This window comes from Glandiceps talaboti, chromosome 9, assembly GCF_964340395.1.
Source record: "Glandiceps talaboti chromosome 9, keGlaTala1.1, whole genome shotgun sequence".
NCBI lineage: Eukaryota > Metazoa > Hemichordata > Enteropneusta > Spengelidae > Glandiceps > Glandiceps talaboti.
In genome coordinates this window covers 2,729,577-2,754,392 of record NC_135557.1, presented here as the reverse complement: position 1 = coordinate 2,754,392, position 24,816 = coordinate 2,729,577, and the positions used below count along the sequence as shown (strand labels likewise).

At 28.8% G+C, this 24,816-nt stretch overlaps 1 protein-coding gene across 1 annotated transcript in view; it reads right to left on the bottom strand.

Annotated features, from left to right (window-relative positions):
• Positions 1-24,816, bottom strand: part of LOC144439716 (BOS complex subunit NOMO1-like) — a 90,735-nt gene that overhangs the window by 19,998 nt on the left and 45,921 nt on the right. Inside the window, exons 13-22 of the mRNA XM_078128949.1 lie at positions 24,158-24,299; positions 23,680-23,811; positions 20,846-20,982; positions 19,906-20,054; positions 13,967-14,065; positions 12,864-13,058; positions 9,278-9,360; positions 3,774-3,942; positions 1,029-1,155; positions 81-257 (exon numbers count right to left, since the gene is read on the bottom strand). Coding sequence (XP_077985075.1) covers positions 81-257; positions 1,029-1,155; positions 3,774-3,942; positions 9,278-9,360; positions 12,864-13,058; positions 13,967-14,065; positions 19,906-20,054; positions 20,846-20,982; positions 23,680-23,811; positions 24,158-24,299 — 1,410 coding nt within the window. The remainder of the gene's footprint in view (positions 1-80; positions 258-1,028; positions 1,156-3,773; positions 3,943-9,277; positions 9,361-12,863; positions 13,059-13,966; positions 14,066-19,905; positions 20,055-20,845; positions 20,983-23,679; positions 23,812-24,157; positions 24,300-24,816) is intronic.

Here is a 24,816-nt window from a genome sequence, read left to right as displayed (position 1 = left end):
ACACTTATAGAATTCTTCTTTTCTTGTTTTCACATAATGACAAATTACGGATTAGAATATATAATAGATGGTTTTCTCACCTGTGAGTTTGGATCAAATCGATATTCTTTCATCATTGGTCTAAGGAAATATTGTCCAGGTGTAAGATTACTGAACTGTAGTGTGCCATTGGTTTGGGTCAGATTGTTACTACGGAAACTAGTTCCACTTAAAGATAATAACACACCAGGTAGTGGGTTCTCTCCTTCATCTAATACCTATAAACAGAGAGAGTTATAGAAATACAATGTGTTCATATAGTAAGACTGACTATCTAATACCTATAAACAAAGACAGTTATAGAAATACAATGTGTTCATATAGTAGGACTGACTATCTAATACCTATAAACAAAGACAGTTATAGAAATACAATGTGTTCATATAGTAGGACTGACTATCTAATACCTATAAACAAAGACAGTTATAGAAATACAATGTGTTCATATAGTAGGACTGACTATCTAATACCTATAAACAGAGACAGTTATAGAAATATAATGTGTTCATATAGTAGGACTGACTATCTAATACCTATAAACAGAGACAGTTATAGAAATATAATGTGTTCATATAGTAGGACTGACTATCTAATACCTATAAACAAAGACAGTTATAGAAATACAATGTGTTCATATAGTAGGACTGACTATCTAATACCTATAAACAAAGACAGTTATAGAAATACAATGTGTTCATATAGTAGGACTGACTATCTAATACCTATAAACAAAGACAGTTATAGAAATACAATGTGTTCATATAGTAGGACTGACTATCTAATACCTATAAACAAAGACAGTTATAGAAATACAATGTGTTCATATAGTAGGACTGACTATCATTTAGACAATCAGTGTATGTTGTTGTGTTGATATTCTGTCTGTGAAACATAACCACAACTAAGAGTAGGTGTAAGTATCAAACTTTGTCGATTTGTAGTACGAAAGTGGTTAATATCTCACAGTATGGAAGTGGTTAATATCTCACCTCTATCTTAATTTCTCCAAGTTTAAATGCTTTGAATGATCCTGGTTTGCCTTCCAGTGGAGTTAAGATATAACCATCTTTGTTGGCATCAATACTATACTCTGTATGATCATGAAGTGGACCAACTCTGAAATATGTAGTAAGGTTATAGGTTACAGGTCAAAGTTTAAATAAACTCACTGTGTCACATAATCCAAAGCCCCACCATCCAGTATATATGTTATCCAAATTCTCTTCCCTCCCCAGCCCACCCAGTATATGTTACCCCAACTCACACCATTCCATCCCAGTGTATTGATGTTACCCCACCCCATCCCAGTGTATTGATGTTACCCCACCCCATCCCATCCCAGTGTACTGATGTTACCCCATCCCACCCCATCCCAGTGTATTGATGTTACCCCATCCCATCCCAGTGTATTGATGTTACCCCATCCCATCCCATCCCAGTGTATTGATGTTACCCCATCCCATCCCAGTGTATTGATGTTACCCCATCCCACCCCATCCCAGTGTATTGATGTTACCTCATCCCATCCCAGTGTGTTGATGTTACCCCATCCCACCCTATCCCAGTGTATTGATGTTACCCTATCCCATCCCAGTGTATTGATGTTACCCCATCCCATCCCAGTGTATTGATGTTACCCCATCCCATCCCATCCCAGTGTATTGATGTTACCCCATCCCACCCTATCCCAGTGTATTGATGTTACCCCATCCCACCCCATCCCAGTGTATTGATGTTACCCCATCCCATCCCAGTGTATTGATGTTACCCCATCCCATCCCAGTGTATTGATGTTACCCCATCCCACCCCATCCCAGTGTATTGATGTTACCCCATCCCATCCCAGTGTGTTGATGTTACCCCATCCCACCCTATCCCAGTGTATTGATGTTACCCTATCCCATCCCAGTGTATTGATGTTACACCATCCCACCCTATCCCAGTGTATTGATGTTACCCTATCCCATCCCAGTGTGTTGATGTTACACCATCCCACCCTATCCCAGTGTATTGATGTTACCCCATCCCATCCCAGTGTGTTGATGTTACCCCATCCCACCCTATCCCAGTGTATTGATGTTATCCTATCCCATCCCAGTGTGTTGATGTTACACCATCCCACCCTATCCCAGTGTATTGATGTTACCCTATCCCATCCCAGTGTATTGATGTTACACCATCCCACCCTATCCCAGTGTATTGATGTTACCCCATCCCATCCCAGTGTGTTGATGTTACCCCATCCCACCCTATCCCAGTGTATTGATGTTACCCTATCCCATCCCAGTGTATTGATGTTACCCCATCCCACCCTATCCCAGTGTATTGATGTTACCCTATCCCATCCCAGTGTATTGATGTTACATCATCCTATCCCAGTGTATTGATGTTACCCCATCCCATCCCAGTGTGTTGATGTTACCCCATCCCACCCTATCCCAGTGTATTGATGTTACCTTATCCCATCCCAGTGTATTGATGTTACACCATCCCATCCCAGTGTATTGATGTTACCCCATCCCATCCCATCCCAGTGTATTGATGTTACCCCATCCCACCCTATCCCAGTGTATTGATGTTACCCCATCCCACCCTATCCCAGTGTTTTGATGTTACTCCATTTCATCCCAGTGTATTGATGTTACCCCACCCCATCCCAGTGTATTGATGTTACTCCACCCCATCCCAGTGTATTGATGTTACCCCATCCCACCCCATCCCAGTGTATTGATGTTACTCCACCCCCTCCCAGTGTATTGATGTTACACCATCCCATCCCAGTGTATTGATGTTACCCCATCCCATCCCATCCCAGTGTATTGATGTTACCCCATCCCACCCTATCCCAGTGTATTGATGTTACCCAATCCCATCCCAGTGTATTGATGTTACCCCATCCCACCCTATCCCAGTGTATTGATGTTACCCCATCCCACCCCATCCCAGTGTATTGATGTTACTCCACCCCACCCCATCCCAGTGTATTGATGTTACACCATCCCATCCCAGTGTATTGATGTTACCCCATCCCATCCCATCCCAGTGTATTGATGTTACCCCATCCCATCCTATCCCAGTGTATTGATGTTACCCAATCCCATCCCAGTGTATTGATGTTACCCCATCCCACCCTATCCCAGTGTATTGATGTTACCCCATCCCACCCCATCCCAGTGTATTGATGTTACCCTATCCCATCCCAGTGTATTGATGTTACCCCATCCCATCCCATCCCAGTGTATTGATGTTACCCCATCCCACCCCATCCCAGTGTATTGATGTTACCCCATCCCACCCCAGTGCATTGATGTTACCCCATCCCATCCCATCCCAGTGTATTGATGTTACCCCATCCCATCCCAGTGTATTGATGTTACCCCATCCCACCCCAGTGCATTGATGTTACCCCATCCCACCCCATCCCAGTGTATTGATGTTACCCCATCCCACCCCAGTGCATTGATGTTACCCCATCCCATCCCATCCCAGTGTATTGATGTTACCCCATCCCATCCCAGTGTATTGATGTTACCCCATCCCACCCCATCCCAGTGTATTGATGTTACCCCACCCCATCCCAGTGTATTGATGTTACCCCATCCCATCCCAGTGTATTGGTGTTACCCCATCCCATCCCATCCCAGTGTATTGATGTTACCCCATCCCACCCCATCCCAGTGTATTGATGTTACCCCACCCCTTCCCATCCCCATCCAGTGTATAATTGACATTACCTGTAAGTTCCACTTTCATCTGTGTGTGTCTGTATAATGTCAGTGTTGTATTCATCTATATGCTGGGGTGTAATGGTGATATCCACTCCACTTAGAGATGGTTCTACCAAACCAACTAAAAATATACCAAGGTGACCTTCAAAGGTTGGTATAACAGTAGGACACGTATCTGAAATAACAAAACAAATAAACAACATTAACAGTTTTCAAATAATCTCATCTATTGTACTGAACAATGTGACAATTATTTACTATTGTCAGTAATTCAGACTTGATAATAAATAATATAACAATTATTTACTATTGTCAGTAATTCAGACTTAATAATAAATAATATAACAATTATTTACTATTGTCAGTAATTCAGACTTAATAATAAATAATATAACAATTATTTACTATTGTCATTAATTGAGACTTGATAATAAATAATATGACAATTATTTACTATTGTCAGTAATTCAGACTTGATAATAAATAATATAACAATTATTTACTATTGTCAGTAATTCAGACTTAATAATAAATAATATAACAATTATTTACTATTGTCAGTAATTCAGACTTGATAATAAATAATATAACAATTATTTACTATTGTCAGTAATTCAGACTTGATAATAAATAATATAACAATTATTTACTATTGTCAGTAATTCAGACTTGATAATAAATAATATAACAATTATTTACTATTGTCAGTAATTCAGACTTAATAATAAATAATATAACAATTATTTACTATTGTCAGTAATTCAGACTTGATAATAAATAATATAACAATTATTTACTATTGTCAGTAATTCAGACTTGATAATAAATAATATAACAATTATTTACTATTGTCAGTAATTCAGACTTGATAATAAATAATATAACAATTATTTACTATTGTCAGTAATTCAGACTTGATAATAAATAATATAACAATTATTTACTATTGTCAGTAATTCAGACTTGATAATAAATAATATAACAATTATTTACTATTGTCAGTAATTCAGACTTGATAATAAATAATATGACAATTATTTACTGTTGTCAGTAATTCAGACTTGATAATAAATAATATAACAATTATTTACTATTGTCAGTAATTCAGACTTGATAATAAATAATATGACAATTATTTACTATTGTCAGTAATTCAGACTTGATAATAAATAATATGACAATTATTTACTATTGTCAGTAATTCAGACTTGATAATAAATAATATAACAATTATTTACTATTGTCAGTAATTCAGACTTGATAATAAATAATATGACAATTATTTACTATTGTCAGTAATTCAGACTTGATAATAAATAATATAACAATTATTTACTATTGTCATTAATTCAGACTTGATAATAAATAATATAACAATTATTTACTATTGTCAGTAATTCAGACTTGATAATAAATAATATAACAATTATTTACTATTGTCAGTAATTCAGACTTGATAATAAATAATATAACAATTATTTACTATTGTCAGTAATTCAGACTTGATAATAAATAATATAACAATTATTTACTATTGTCAGTAATTCAGACTTGATAATAAATAATATAACAATTATTTACTATTGTCAGTAATTCAGACTTGATAATAAATAATATAACAATTATTTACTATTGTCAGTAATTCAGACTTGATAATAAATAATATGACAATTATTTACTATTGTCAGTAATTCAGACTTGACAATAAATAATATAACAATTATTTACTATTGTGAGTAATTCAGACTTGACAATAAATAATATAACAATTATTTACTATTGTCAGTAATTCAGACTTGATAATAAATAATATAACAATTATTTACTATTGTCATTAATTCAGACTTGCTAATAAATAATATGACAATTATTTACTATTGTCATTAATTCAGACTTGATAATAAATAATATAACAATTATTTACTATTGTCAGTAATTCAGACTTGATAATAAATAATATGACAATTATTTACTATTGTCAGTAATTCAGACTTGATAATAAATAATATAACAATTATTTACTATTGTCAGTAATTCAGACTTGACAATAAATAATATAACAATTATTTACTATTGTCATTAATTCAGACTTGACAATAAATAATATAACAATTATTTACTATTGTCAGTAATTCAGACTTGATAATAAATAATATAACAATTATTTACTATTGTCAGTAATTCAGACTTGATAATAAATAATATAACAATTATTTACTATTGTCAGTAATTCAGACTTAACTATAAATAATATAACAATTATTTACTATTGTCAGTAATTCAGACTTGATAATAAATAATATAACAATTATTTACTATTGTCAGTAATTCAGACTTGATAATAAATAATATAACAATTATTTACTATTGTCAGTAATTCAGACTTGATAATAAATAATATAACAATTATTTACTATTGTCAGTAATTCAGACTTGATAATAAATAATATAACAATTATTTACTATTGTCAGTAATTCAGACTTAACAATAAATAATATAACAATTATTTACTATTGTCAGTAATTCAGACTTGATAATAAATAATATGACAATTATTTACTATTGTCAGTAATTCAGACTTGATAATAAATAATATGACAATTATTTACTATTGTCAGTAATTCAGACTTGATAATAAATAATATGACAATTATTTACTATTGTCAGTAATTCAGACTTGATAATAAATAATATAACAATTATTTACTATTGTCAGTAATTCAGACTTGATAATAAATAATATAACAATTATTTACTATTGTCAGTAATTCAGACTTAATAATAAATAATATAACAATTATTTACTATTGTCAGTAATTCAGACTTGATAATAAATAATGTGACAATTATTTACTATTGTCATTAATTCAGACTTGATAATAAATAATATAACAATTATTTACTGTTGTCAGTAATTCAGACTTGATAATAAATAATATGACAATTATTTACTATTGTCATTAATTCAGACTTGATAATAAATAATATAACAATTATTTACTATTGTCAGTAATTCAGACTTGATAATAAATAATATAACAATTATTTACTATTGTCAGTAATTCAGACTTGATAATAAATAATATAACAATTATTTACTATTGTCAGTAATTCAGACTTGATAATAAATAATATAACAATTATTTACTATTGTCAGTAATTCAGACTTGATAATAAATAATATAACAATTATTTACTATTGTCATTAATTCAGACTTGATAATAAATAATATAACAATTATTTACTATTGTCAGTAATTCAGACTTGATAATAAATAATATGACAATTATTTACTATTGTCATTAATTCAGACTTGATAATAAATAATATAACAATTATTTACTATTGTCAGTAATTCAGACTTGATAATAAATAATATAACAATTATTTACTATTGTCATTAATTCAGACTTGATAATAAATAATATGACAATTATTTACTATTGTCAGTAATTCAGACTTAACAATAAATAATATAACAATTATTTACTATTGTCAGTAATTCAGACTTGACAATAAATAATATAACAATTATTTACTATTGTCAGTAATTCAGACTTGATAATAAATAATATAACAATTATTTACTATTGTCAGTAATTCAGACTTGATAATAAATAATATGACAATTATTTACTATTGTCATTAATTCAGACTTGATAATAAATAATATAACAATTATTTACTATTGTCATTAATTCAGACTTGATAATAAATAATATAACAATTATTTACTATTGTCAGTAATTCAGACTTGATAATAAATAATATGACAATTATTTACTATTGTCATTAATTCAGACTTGATAATAAATAATATAACAATTATTTACTATTGTCAGTAATTCAGACTTGATAATAAATAATATAACAATTATTTACTATTGTCATTAATTCAGACTTGATAATAAATAATATGACAATTATTTACTATTGTCAGTAATTCAGACTTAACAATAAATAATATAACAATTATTTACTATTGTCAGTAATTCAGACTTGATAATAAATAATATAACAATTATTTACTATTGTCATTAATTCAGACTTGATAATAAATAATATAACAATTATTTACTATTGTCATTAATTCAGACTTGATAATAAATAATATAACAATTATTTACTATTGTCAGTAATTCAGACTTGATAATAAATAATATGACAATTATTTACTATTGTCATTAATTCAGACTTGATAATAAATAATATAACAATTATTTACTATTGTCAGTAATTCAGACTTGATAATAAATAATATAACAATTATTTACTATTGTCATTAATTCAGACTTGATAATAAATAATATGACAATTATTTACTATTGTCAGTAATTCAGACTTAACAATAAATAATATAACAATTATTTACTATTGTCAGTAATTCAGACTTGACAATAAATAATATAACAATTATTTACTATTGTCAGTAATTCAGACTTGATAATAAATAATATAACAATTATTTACTATTGTCAGTAATTCAGACTTGATAATAAATAATATGACAATTATTTACTATTGTCATTAATTCAGACTTGATAATAAATAATATAACAATTATTTACTATTGTCAGTAATTCAGACTTGATAATAAATAATATAACAATTATTTACTATTGTCAGTAATTCAGACTTGATAATAAATAATATAACAATTATTTACTATTGTCAGTAATTCAGACTTGATAATAAATAATATAACAATTATTTACTATTGTCAGTAATTCAGACTTGATAATAAATAATATAACAATTATTTACTATTGTCATTAATTCAGACTTGATAATAAATAATATAACAATTATTTACTATTGTCAGTAATTCAGACTTGATAATAAATAATATGACAATTATTTACTATTGTCATTAATTCAGACTTGATAATAAATAATATAACAATTATTTACTATTGTCAGTAATTCAGACTTGATAATAAATAATATAACAATTATTTACTATTGTCAGTAATTCAGACTTGATAATAAATAATATGACAATTATTTACTATTGTCAGTAATTCAGACTTGATAATAAATAATATAACAATTATTTACTATTGTCATTAATTCAGACTTGATAATAAATAATATGACAATTATTTACTATTGTCAGTAATTCAGACTTAACAATAAATAATATAACAATTATTTACTATTGTCAGTAATTCAGACTTGATAATAAATAATATAACAATTATTTACTATTGTCATTAATTCAGACTTGATAATAAATAATATGACAATTATTTATTATTGTCAGTAATTCAGACTTGATAATAAATAATATAACAATTATTTACTATTGTCAGTAATTCAGACTTGATAATAAATAATATAACAATTATTTACTATTGTCAGTAATTCAGACTTAACAATAACTATTAACACTAAATGTATTAGTACAAAAACTGTAATGTGTAAAAAAACTATATTTTAATTTTGACCAAAGATGTGAAAGAGTTGAATTTAATAAAGTCGTTGGGTTGTATAGGTTATTGTACTTACCACTCTGTACCGCTAACTCTAGGGAACCAGGATAAAACAATAAGTTTTCTGACAATGGTGTTACCAACAACCTTTCAGCACTCCTGCCAAACAGAGAAATTATTTTTAATATCCCAATCATTCTAACTATGATATTAAAATGAACAATGTACACATTAGACAGTGCCAACCACACCAAGTCATCTAATATATATGTACACATTAGACAGTGCCAACCACACCAAGTCATCTAATACATGTATATATGTACACATTAGACAGTGCCAACCACACCAAGTCATCCAATATATATGTACACATTAGACAGTGCCAACCACACCAAGTCATCTAATATATATGTACACATTAGACAGTGCCAACCACACCAAGTCATCTAATACATGTATATATGTACACATTAGACAGTGCCAACCACACCAAGTCATCCAATATATATGTACACATTAGACAGTGCCAACCACACCAAGTCATATAATATATATGTACACATTAGACAGTGCCAACCACACCAAGTCATCTAATATATATGTACACATTAGACAGTGCCAACCACACCAAGTCATATAATATGTATGTACACATTAGACAGTGCCAACCACACCAAGTCATATAACATATATGCACACATTAGACAGTGCCAACCACACCAAGTCATATAACATATATGTACACATTAGACAGTACCAACCACACCAAGTCATATAATATATATGTACACATTAGACAGTGCAAACCACACCAAGTCATCTAATATATATGTACACATTAGACAGTGCCAACCACACCAAGTCATATAACATATATGTACACATTAGACTGTGCCAACCACACCAAGTCATATAATATATATGTACACATTAGACAGTGCAAACCACACCAAGTCATCTAATATATATGTACACATTAGACAGTGCCAACCACACCAAGTCATATAATATATATGTACACATTAGACAGTGCAAACCACACCAAGTCATATAATATATATGTACACATTAGACAGTACCAACCACACCAAGTCATATAATATATATGTACACATTAGACAGTGCCAACCACACCAAGTCATATAATATATATGTACACATTAGACAGTGCAAACCACACCAAGTCATATAATATATATGTACACATTAGACAGTGCCAACCACACCAAGTCATATAATATATATGTACACATTAGACAGTGCCAACCACACCAAGTCATCTAATATATATGTACACATTAGACAGTGCCAACCACACCAAGTCATCTAATATATATGTACACATTAGACTGTGCCAACCACACCAAGTCATCTAATATATATGTACACATTAGACAGTGCCAACCACACCAAGTCATCTAATATATATGTATACATTAGACAGTGCCAACCACACCAAGTCATATAATATATATGTACACATTAGACAGTGCAAACCACACCAAGTCATATAATATATATGTACACATTAGACAGTACCAACCACACCAAGTCATATAATATATATGTACACATTAGACTGTGCCAACCACACCAAGTCATCTAATATATATGTACACATTAGACTGTGCCAACCACACCAAGTCATATAATATATATGTACACATTAGACAGTGCCAACCACACCAAGTCATCTAATACATGTATATATGTACACATTAGACAGTGCAAACCACACAAAGTCATCTAATATATATGTACACATTAGACAGTGCCAACCACACCAAGTCATATAATATATATGTACACATTAGACAGTGCCAACCACACCAAGTCATCTAATATATATGTACACATTAGACAGTGCCAACCACACCAAGTCATCTAATATATATGTACACATTAGACTGTGCCAACCACACCAAGTCATCTAATATATATGTACACATTAGACAGTGCCAACCACACCAAGTCATCTAATATATATGTATACATTAGACAGTGCCAACCACACCAAGTCATATAATATATATGTACATATTAGACAGTGCAAACCACACCAAGTCATATAATATATATGTACACATTAGACAGTACCAACCACACCAAGTCATATAATATATATGTACACATTAGACAGTGCCAACCACACCAAGTCATCTAATATATATGTACACATTAGACAGTGCCAACCACACCAAGTCATATAACATATATGTACACATTAGACAGTGCAAACCACACCAAGTCATATAATATATATGTACACATTAGACAGTGCAAACCACACCGTGTCATCTAATATATATGTACACATTAGACAGTGCCAACCACACCAAGTCATATAATATATATGTACACATTAGACAGTGCAAACCACACCAAGTCATCTAATATATATGTACACATTAGACAGTGCCAACCACACCAAGTCATCTAATATATATGTAGACATTAGACAGTGCAAACCACACCAAGTCATCTAATACATGTATATATGTATACATTAGACAGTGCCAACCACACCAAGTCATCTAATATATATGTACACATTAGACAGTGCAAACCACACCAAGTCATCTAATATATATGTACACATTAGACAGTGCAAACCACACCAAGTCATCTAATATATATGTATACATTAGACAGTGCCAACCACACAAAGTCATATAATATATATGTACACATTAGACAGTGCAAACCACACCAAGTCATATAATATATATGTATACATTAGACAGTGCCAACCACACAAAGTCATCTAATATATATGTACACATTAGACAGTGCCAACCACACCAAGTCATCTAATATATATGTACACATTAGACAGTGCCAACCACACCAAGTCATCTAATATCTATGTAGACATTAGACAGTGCAAACCACACCAAGTCATCTAATATATATGTAGACATTAGACAGTGCAAACCACACCAAGTCATCTAATATATATGTACACATTAGACAGTGCCAACCACACCAAGTCATATAATATATATGTAGACATTAGACAGTGCCAACCACACCAAGTCATCTAATATATATGTACACATTAGACAGTGCAAACCACACCAAGTCATCTAATATATATGTACACATTAGACAGTGCCAACCACACCAAGTCATATAATATATATGTAGACATTAGACAGTGCAAACCACAACAAGTCATCTAATATATATGTACACATTAGACAGTGCAAACCACACCAAGTCATCTAATATATATGTATACATTAGACAGTGCAAACCACACCAAGTCATCTAATATATATGTACACATTAGACAGTGCCAACCACACCAAGTCATCTAATATATATGTACACATTAGACAGTGCAAACCACAACAAGTCATCTAATATATATGTACACATTAGACAGTGCCAACCAAACCAAATCATATAATATATATGTACACATTAGACAGTGCCAACCAAACCAAGTCATATAACATATATGTATACATTAGACAGTGCCAACCACACCAAGTCATCTAATATATATGTACACATTAGACAGTGCCAACCACACCAAGTCATCTAATATATATGTACACATTAGACAGTGCCAACCACACCAAGTCATCTAATATATATGTACACATTAGACAGTGCCAACCACACCAAGTCATCTAATATATATGTACACATACCTAGCTAAATAGGTGTACTCAAAGGTAAATGGACCTCTTAGTTCCTCCATCTTTGGCACTACTACTTTTTCTTTATTCTTACTGTCTTTTCTCTGGGACTGACTCCCTAGTTGTTTTAGTTTCTCCTCTCTTGCAATTTGCTGTACAGACTTAAGGGGTCCTATAATAGTAGGTGGTTCTGTCTCAATGGATGACCTAAAAAAAAATACAGAAATCATATAAAAATTGTCATTATATAAAAAATACAGAAATCCAACAATTGCCAGCATAGGAAAACTTGTCTGTTGGTCTGACTGAGATCAACAGATTTTTATAAAGACTGATCATTGTGAATTCTGGTAAACTGATCAGGAAACCCTGGTAACATTTATTGACATCAGCCACATCTATTGTGAATTCTGGTAAACTGATCAGGAAACCCTGGTAACATTTATTGACATCAGCCACATCTATTGTGAATTCTGGTAAACTGATCAGGAAACCCTGGTAACATTTATTGACATCAGCCACATCTATTGTGAATTCTGGTAAACTGATCAGGAAACCCTGGTAACATTTATTGACATCAGCCACATCTATTGCGAATTCTGGTAAACTGATCAGGAAACCCTGGTAACATTTATTGACTTATCAGCCACATCTATTGTGAATTCTGGTAAACTGATCAGGAAACCCTGGTAACATTTATTGACTTATCAGCCACATCTATTGTGAATTCTGGTAAACTGATCAGGAAACCCTGGTAACATTTATTGACTTATCAGCCAAATCTATTGCGAATTCTGGTAAACTGATCAGGAAACCCTGGTAACATTTATTGACATCAGCCACATCTATTGTGAATTCTGGTAAACTGATCAGGAAACCCTGGTAACATTTATTGACTTATCAGCCACATCTATTGCGAATTCTGGTAAACTGATCAGGAAACCCTGGTAACATTTATTGACTTATCAGCCACATCTATTGTGAATTCTGGTAAACTGATCAGGAAACCCTGGTAACATTTATTGACTTATCAGCCACATCTATTGTGAATTCTGGTAAACTGATCAGGAAACCCTGGTAACATTTATTGACTTATCAGCCACACTACTACTTACTGTATTGTTATGGTGATGTCCTCTGCTTTATCTTTGGTTACTATGGTACCACTCACAAGATGTTTTACAGCAGTAAATGCCAAGATATCTGGAGATGAACTATGAAGATAAAAACCCAATTTGAAACTGTTACTATGACAACACCTACTTAGATCTAAAATGCAGTGTTTGATACACCATAAATATATGAAGACTTACTAGTTTGGTAGTGAATGCCATAGGGATCCTTCAGTAAATACTGGGTGGGGAGGGCTGGGGGGGGGGAATTAGGGGGTGGATCACTTTTTACAAATTGGTCCTTGGAGAGGGCCATATTTTAGAAAATAGAAATTAGGGGAAGGTCACATTTGACTTTGACTTATATTTGATCTGACTTTTCATTATTTTATGATTTTGATATTATTCCATCACTGCTATAATTTTGATATTATTCCATCACTGCTATAATTTTGATATTATTCCATCACTGCTATAATTTTGATATTATTCCATCACTGCTATGAGTTTGATATTATTCCATCACTGCTATAATTTTGATATTATTCCATCACTGCTATGATTTTGATATTATTCCATCACTGCTATGATTTTGACATTATTCCATCACTGCTATGATTTTGACATTATTCCATCACTGCTATAATTTTGATATTATTCCATCACTTCTATAATTTTGATATTATTCCATCACTGCTATAATTTTGATATTATTCCATCACTGCTTTGATTTTGACATTATTCCATCACTGCTATAATTTTGATATTATTCCATCACTGCTATGATTTTGATATTATTCCATCACTGCTATGATGTTGATATTATTCCATCACTGCTATGATTTTGATATTATTCCATCACTGCTATGATTTTGATATTATTCCATCACTGCTATAATTTTGATATTATTCCATCACTGCTATGATTTTGATATTATTCCATCACTGCTATGATTTTGATATTATTCCATCACTGCTGAGTTTGATATTATTCCATCACTGCTATAATTTTGATATTATTCCATCACTGCTATGATTTTGATATTATTCCATCACTGCTATAATTTTGATATTATTCCATCACTGCTATGATTTTGACATTACTCCATCACTGCTATGATTTTGATATTATTCCATCACTGCTATAATTTTGATATTATTCCATCACTGCTATGATTTTGATATTATTCCATCACTGCTATGATTTTGATATTATTCCATCACTGCTATGATTTTGACATTATTCCATCACTGCTATAATTTTGATATTATTCCATCACTGCTATGATTTTGACATTATTCCATCACTGCTATGATTTTGATATTATTCCATCACTGCTATAATTTTGATATTATTCCATCACTGCTATAATTTTGATATTATTCCATCACTGCTATGATTTTGATATTATTCCATCACTGCTATAATTTTGATATTATTCCATCACTGCTATAATTTTGATATTATTCCATCACTGCTATAATTTTGATATTATTCCATCACTGCTATGATTTTGACATTATTCCATCACTGCTATAATTTTGATATTATTCCATCACTGCTATAATTTTGATATTATTCCATCACTGCTATAATTTTGACATTATTCCATCACTGCTATGATTTTGATATTATTCCATCACTGCTATGATTTTGATATTATTCCATCACTGCTATGATTTTGACATTATTCCATCACTGCTATGATTTTGACATTATTCCATCACTGCTATGATTTTGACATTATTCCATCACTGCTATGATTTTGATATTATTCCATCACTGCTATGATTTTGACATTATTCCATCACTGCTATGATTTTGATATTATTCCATCACTGCTATGATTTTGACATTACTCCATCACTGTTATGATTTTGACATTATTCCATCACTGCTAAAGGTTTCAAATCCTACTGCTACCACATGCCGTCACTGCTACCATTATTCAGTAATATCATAACATAAATACACTCAATTGGCTTTGATATTACTAAGTAACTTACATTTCATATGTATATTATTATTTGATATTACTAAGTAACTTACATGTCATATGTATATTATTATTTGATATTACTAAGTAACTTACATGTCATATGTATATTATTATTTGATATTACTAAGTAACTTACATGTCATATGTATATTATTATTTGATATTACTAAGTAACTTACATGTCATATGTATAATATTATTTGATATTACTAAGTAACTTACATGTCATATGTATAATATTATTTGATATTACTAAGTAACTTACATGTCATATATATAATATTATTTGATATTACTAAGTAACTTACATGTCATATGTATAATATTATTTGATATTACTAAGTAACTTACATTTCATATGTATAATATTATTTGATATTACTAAGTAACTTACATGTCATATGTATAATATTATTTGATATTACTAAGTAACTTACATGTCATATGTATAATATTATTTGATATTACTAAGTAACTTACATTTCATATGTATAATATTATTTGATATTACTAAGTAACTTACATGTCATATGTATATTATTATTTGATATTACTAAGTAACTTACATGTCATATGTATATTATTTGATATTACTAAGTAACTTACATTTCATATGTATAATATTATTTGATATTACTAAGTAACTTACATGTCATATGTATAATATTATTTGATATTACTAAGTAACTTACATGTCATATATATAATATTATTTGATATTACTAAGTAACTTACATGTCATATGTATAATATTATTTGATATTACTAAGTAACTTACATTTCATATGTATAATATTATTTGATATTACTAAGTAACTTACATGTCATATGTATAATATTATTTGATATTACTAAGTAACTTACATGTCATATGTATAATATTATTTGATATTACTAAGTAACTTACATTTCATATGTATAATATTATTTGATATTACTAAGTAACTTACATGTCATATGTATATTATTATTTGATATTACTAAGTAACTTACATGTCATATGTATATTATTTGATATTACTAAGTAACTTACATTTCATATGTATAATATTATTTGATATTACTAAGTAACTTACATGTCATATGTATATTATTTGATATTACTAAGTAACTTACATGTCAAATATATAATATTATTTGATATTACTAAGTAACTTACATGTCATATGTATAATATTATTTGATATTACTAAGTAACTTACATGTCATATATATAATATTATTTGATATTACTAAGTAACTTACATGTCATATGTATATTATTAATTGATATTACTAAGTAACTTACATTTCATATGTATATTATTATTTGATATTACTAAGTAACTTACATGTCATATGTATATTATTAATTGATATTACTAAGTAACTTACATGTCATATGTATATTATTTGATATTACTAAGTAACTTACATGTCATATATATAATATTATTTGATATTACTAAGTAACTTACATGTCATATATATAATATTATTTGATATTACTAAGTAACTTACATGTCATATGTATAATATTATTTGATATTACTAAGTAACTTACATGTCATATATATAATATTATTTGATATTACTAAGTAACTTACATGTCATATGTATAATATTATTTGATATTACTAAGTAACTTACATGTCATATATATAATATTATTTGATATTACTAAGTAACTTACATTTCATATGTATATTATTTGATATTACTAAGTAACTTACATGTCATATGTATAATATTATTTGATATTACTAAGTAACTTACATTTCATATATATATTATTTGATATTACTAAGTAACTTACATGTCATATGTATAATATTATTTGATATTACTAAGTAACTTACATGTCATATGTATAATATTATTTGATATTACTAAGTAACTTACATTTCATATGTATAATATTATTTGATATTACTAAGTAACTTACATTTCATATGTATATTATTATTTGATATTACTAAGTAACTTACATTTCATATGTATAATATTATTTGATATTACTAAGTAACTTACATGTCATATGTATAATATTATTTGATATTACTAAGTAACTTACATGTCATGTGTATAATATTATTTGATATTACTAAGTAACTTACATTTCATATATATAATATTATTTGATATTACTAAGTAACTTACATGTCATATGTATATTATTTGATATTACTAAGTAACTTACATTTCATATGTATAATATTATTTGATATTACTAAGTAACTTACATTTCATATGTATATTATTATTTGATATTACTAAGTAACTTACATTTCATATGTATATTATTATTTGATATTACTAAGTAACTTACATGTCATATGTATATTATTATTTGATATTACTAAGTAACTTACATGTCATATGTATAATATTATTTGATATTACTAAGTAACTTACATTTCATATGTATAATATTATTTGATATTACTAAGTAACTTACATTTCATATGTATATTATTATTTGATATTACTAAGTAACTTACATTTCATATGTATAACATTATTTGATATTACTAAGTAACTTACATGTCATATGTATATTATTATTTGATATTACTAAGTAACTTACATGTCATGTGTATAATATTATTTGATATTACTAAGTAACTTACATGTCATGTGTATAATATTATTTGATATTACTAAGTAACTTACATGTCATATGTATAATATTATTTGATATTACTAAGTAACTTACATGTCATATATATAATATTATTTGATATTACTAAGTAACTTACATGTCATATGTATAATATTATTTGATATTACTAAGTAACTTACATGTCATATATATAATATTATTTGATATTACTAAGTAACTTACATTTCATATATATAATATTATTTGATATTACTAAGTAACTTACATGTCATATGTATAATATTATTTGATATTACTAAGTAACTTACATTTCATATGTATATTATTATTTGATATTACTAAGTAACTTACATGTCATATGTATATTATTATTTGATATTACTAAGTAACTTACATGTCATATGTATAACATTATTTGATATTACTAAGTAACTTACATGTCATATATATAATATTATTTGATATTACTAAGTAACTTACATTTCATATATATAATATTATTTGATATTACTAAGTAACTTACATGTCATATGTATAATATTATTTGATATTACTAAGTAACTTACGTGTCATATGTATAATATTATTTGATATTACTAAGTAACTTACATTTCATATGTATATTATTATTTGATATTACTAAGTAACTTACATTTCATATATATAATATTATTTGATATTACTAAGTAACTTACATGTCATATGTATAATATTATTTGATATTACTAAGTAACTTACATTTCATATGTATAATATTATTTGATATTACTAAGTAACTTACATGTCATATGTATAATATTATTTGATATTACTAAGTAACTTACATTTCATATATATAATATTATTTGATATTACTAAGTAACTTACATGTCATATGTATAATATTATTTGATATTACTAAGTAACTTACATGTCATATGTATATTATTATTTGATATTACTAAGTAACTTACATGTCATATGTATATTATTATTTGATATTACTAAGTAACTTACATGTCATATATATAATATTATTTGATATTACTAAGTAACTTACATTTCATATGTATAATATTATTTGATATTACTAAGTAACTTACATGTCATATGTATAATATTATTTGATATTACTAAGTAACTTACATGTCATATGTATAATATTATTTGATATTACTAAGTAACTTACATGTCATATGTATAATATTATTTGATATTACTAAGTAACTTACATTTCATATGTATAATATTATTTGATATTACTAAGTAACTTACATGTCATATGTATAATATTATTTGATATTACTAAGTAACTTACATGTCATATATATAATATTATTTGATATTACTAAGTAACTTACGTGTCATATATATATTCTTCCAGTTCAAACTGATGGCAGGATGTAGGAAATATCTTGTACTGACCAGTTTCAGACAAACAAAACTGACTGTAGCCTTTCTCCATTTCAAATTTGCCACTGTTGCTATGGTTCCCAACGTGGTAGTAACGCTGTTGTGACAAAATGTAAAATATTTCAATGAGGGAGCAATCACTTGCTGAAAGCTGAATTAGATTTATAAATTTCACATGGTTAGAGGTAGTTTGTTAACTGACCAATTTCACATTGTGAGAGGTAGTTTGTTAACTGACCAATTTCACATTGTGAGAGGTAGTACATTAACTGACCAATTTCACATTGTGAGAGGTAGTACATTAACTTACCAATTTCACATGGTGAGAGGTAGTTTGTTAACTGACCAATTTCACATTGTGAGAGGTAGTACATTAACTGACCAATTTCACATTGTGAGAGGTAGTACATTAACTGACCAATTTCACATTGTGAGAGGTAGTACATTAACTTACCAATTTCACATTGTGAGAGGTAGTTTGTTAACTGACCAATTTCACATTGTGAGAGGTAGTACATTAACTTACCAATTTCACATTGTGAGAGATAGTACATTAACTTACCAATTTCACATTGTCTTGAGAGGTAGTATGTTAACTTACCAATTTCACATTGTCAGAGATAGTACATTAACTTACCAATTTCACATTGTCTTGAGAGGTAGTATGTTAACTTACCTATTTCACATTGAGAGGTAGTACATTAACTTACCAATTTCACATTGTGAGAGGTAGTATATTAACTTACCAATTTCACATTGTGAGGTAGTACGTTAACTTACCAATTTCACATTGTGAGAGGTAGTACATTAACTTACCAATTTCACATTGTGAGAGGTAGTACTTTAACTTACCAATTTCACATTGTGAGAGGTAGTACTTTAACTTACCAATTTCACATTGTGAGAGGTAGTACATTTGATAACATAGCCAGATTGTATAAATTGGAGTCCCTGTATATCACTATCAATGACTTCCAAAGTCAGTGTTTTCTCCATCCAACACCAATCTTCTCGGTTTATTGTAGCTGTAACAAGTAAATAATAAGGAATGATTATTCAGAAGTACCAAGTCTTCATTAAACAATAAGGAATGATAATTCAGAAGTACCAAGTCTTCATTGAAGATAGAATCCAAAGCATTATATATGCTGGTATGTTCACAACAATTGACTTAACACTTACATCAATTAACTCAAAGTGGCCATATGGTTGAGGATTGGATATTTATTTTGGATTTTTAATTTATAAAAACAATTTTATTATGGCATCCTACTTGAAAGGTAATGTGAAACAATATAGAACAGCCCTGATTTGTAACTAAATACATTGCAAAATATCAACAAATGTGTTAAAAGGTTTGATATTGTACTTACAATAACAAACATTTGACGCATTGTTTAGAGTTTTGCAATTTATTGAGTTACAAACAAAGACTTGGCATATGTTGTTTCACATTACCTTTCAAGTAGGATGCCATAATAAAATTGATTTATAAAATAAAAATCCAAAAATAAATATCCAATCCTCAACCATATGGCCACTTTGACACTCATATCAATTAAATTAACACTCATATCAATTAAATTAACACTCATATCAATTAAATTAACACTTATATCAATTAAATTAACACTCATATCAATTAAATTAACACTTATATCAATTAAATTAACACTCATATCAATTAAATTAACACTTATATCAATTAAATTAACACTCATATCAATTAAATTAACACTTATATCAATTATATTAACACTCATATCAATTAAATTAACACATATCAATTAAATTAACACTCATATCAATTAAATTAACACTTATATCAATTGCATTAACACTCATATCAATTAAATTAACACTTATATCAATTAAATTAACACTCATATCAATTAAATGAACACTCATATCAATTAAATTAACACTCATATCAATTAAATTAACACTCATATCAATTAAATTAACACTCATATCAATTAAATTAACACTTATATCAATTAAATTAACACTCATATCAATTAAATTAACACTCATATCAATTAAATTAACACTCATATCAATTAAATTAACACTCATATCTATCAAATTAACACTCATATCAATTAAATTAACTCTCATATCAATTAAATTAACACTCATATCAATTAAATTAACACTTATATCAATTAAATTAACACTCATATCAATTAAATTAACACTCATATCAATTAAATTAACACTCATATCAATTAAATTGACACTCATATCTATCAAATTAACACTCATATCAATTAAATTAACACTCATATCAATTAAATTAACACTTATATCAATTAAATTAACACTCATATCAATTAAATTAACACTCATATCAATTAAATTAACACTTATATCAATTAAATTAACACTCATATCAATTAAATTAACACTCATATCAATTAAATTAACACTCATATCAATTAAATTAACACTCATATCAATTAAATTAACACTCATATCAATTAAATTGACACTCATATCTATCAAATTAACACTCATATCAATTAAATTAACACTCATATCAATTAAATTAACACTTATATCAATTAAATTAACACTCATATCAATTAAATTAACACTCATATCAATTAAATTAACACTTATATCAATTAAATTAACACTCATATCAATTAAATTAACACTCATATCAATTAAATTAACACTCATATCAATTAAATTAACACCCATATCAATTAAATTAACAGTCATATCAATTGGTAGATTTAGTTTGTCAGTGTGAACAAGCCTTCAATTGAAGACATAGCCCAAACTTGTATGTTTTGTGGCAAAGTTATTGTGCAAATCTGAATGGTGTCTAGAAATACAAAACTTCATAATTTATTGACTAATTTGATATTTGATCTTGTATATGCAGATCAAGGTCAAAGGTCAAGATATGCAAAGAAAGCTGACCTTTGGGTCATAGACATTTAAATGAAGTCTTTGTTTATTTAACTTCTTGAGTTAACATAAAAGAAAAATTTTGGCAAATCGCTGTCAAGGTCAAAGGTCGATGTCTCATTAGAATGCTCATCATTGATAATGTGAGGGTAGACACTTGAATGGTGTCCATATGTCTCAACCTTTTGGCGATAACAGGCAAAATGTGCTTTTTTTATCACAAACATGGCTGCCATTTTGTTATTCAGGTGAAGGTCATCAAATTAAGTAACGTGCATATACCTCACATAGTAAAAACCAAGATATGATTACAATATCATAATCTTTTGAAATATTTTATTCAAAAAGCTATGAGGATAACACAAATTTGGTTATTTGACCTTGAAGAAGACTTTCAAGGTCAAAGGTTGGGTCTTATTAAAGGAAGCTCATATTTGATAATATGGGTGAAGGCACTTAAATGGAGTCACTATGTATTATACATGTAGCTCCAACATTATGATGCATATTGTGAAATTTAACAACAAATATGATTGCCATTTGACCAAATTTCATTTGGTCATAAAACACAGTGGCGTACATATGTCTCACATAGTATGTTACCTTTATGCAATGTTTGGTTGAAATCAGTTGGTGCCTGCCAGAGATATGAGTGTAACTACATGAAAGTATGGATGGATGGATGCACTTACAGAACTCTATAATTAAAGGAAAACTGTCAAGACATTGGAATACAAATGCATAATAACTCACCAGTGTATTTGCTAGGCAAGACATTGGAATACAAACATATAATAACTCACCAGTGTATTTGCCAGGTAAGACATTATGTATAATAAATGAAGCTTGTTTGGTTGCCTGTGATATCTGTATTTGTCTAACATCACCATCTCTATCTAGCGATACTAGACTCATAGACAAACTACCACATGTATCTGAAATCAAAACATTATATCAATTTACTTAATCAAATGTCGACAAATCAATTTCCGCTGACACATCAAAATAAATTTTATTTTTTTATTTACAATACAAATGTTTGCAAAGTCCTTTGACTTGACCAATAACAACTGTCCTTAGTAAACTTACCAGTAAACAATTGACTTGACCAATAACAACTGTCCTTAGTAAACTTACCAGTAAACAATTGACTTGACCAATAACAACTGTCCTTAGTAAACTTACCAGTAAACAATTGACTTGACCAATAACAACTGTCCTTAGTAAACTTACCAGTAAACAATTGACTTGACCAATAACAACTGTCCTTAGTCAACTTACCTAAACAATTGACTTGACCCATAACAGATGCTCTAAACTGAGTGAAGTGCATATCAAGTATTGGTTTATTGATAACAGTAACCGTGTGTTGTGATGGAATCAATTTTATGCCTGCTTTCACTTCTACATCACTGACAACAACCTGGGTGAGGAAACAAACAAACATTAACAAACAGTCATAATTATGCTTATGGAAGTTGTATTTATTTCTATGTTACTCATAACCCAACTAAGGCCAGCCTTATTTATTTCTATGTTACTCATAACCCAACTAAGGCCAGCCTTATTTATTTCTATGTTACTCATAACCCAACTAAGGCCAGTCTTATTTATTTCTATGTTACTCATAACCCAACTAAGGCCAGCCTTATTTATTTCTATGTTACTCATAACCCAACTAAGGCCAGCCTTATTTATTTCTATGTTACTCATAACCCAACTGACTAAGGCCAGCCTTATTTATTTCTATGTTACTCATAACCCAACTAAGGCCAGCCTTATTTATTTCTATCTTACTGATAACCCAACTAAGGCCAGTCTTATTTATTTCTATCTTACTGATAACCCAACTAAGGCCAGTCTTATTTATTTCTATGTTACTCATAACCCAACTAAGGCCAGCCTTATTTATTTCTATGTTACTCATAACCCAACTAAGC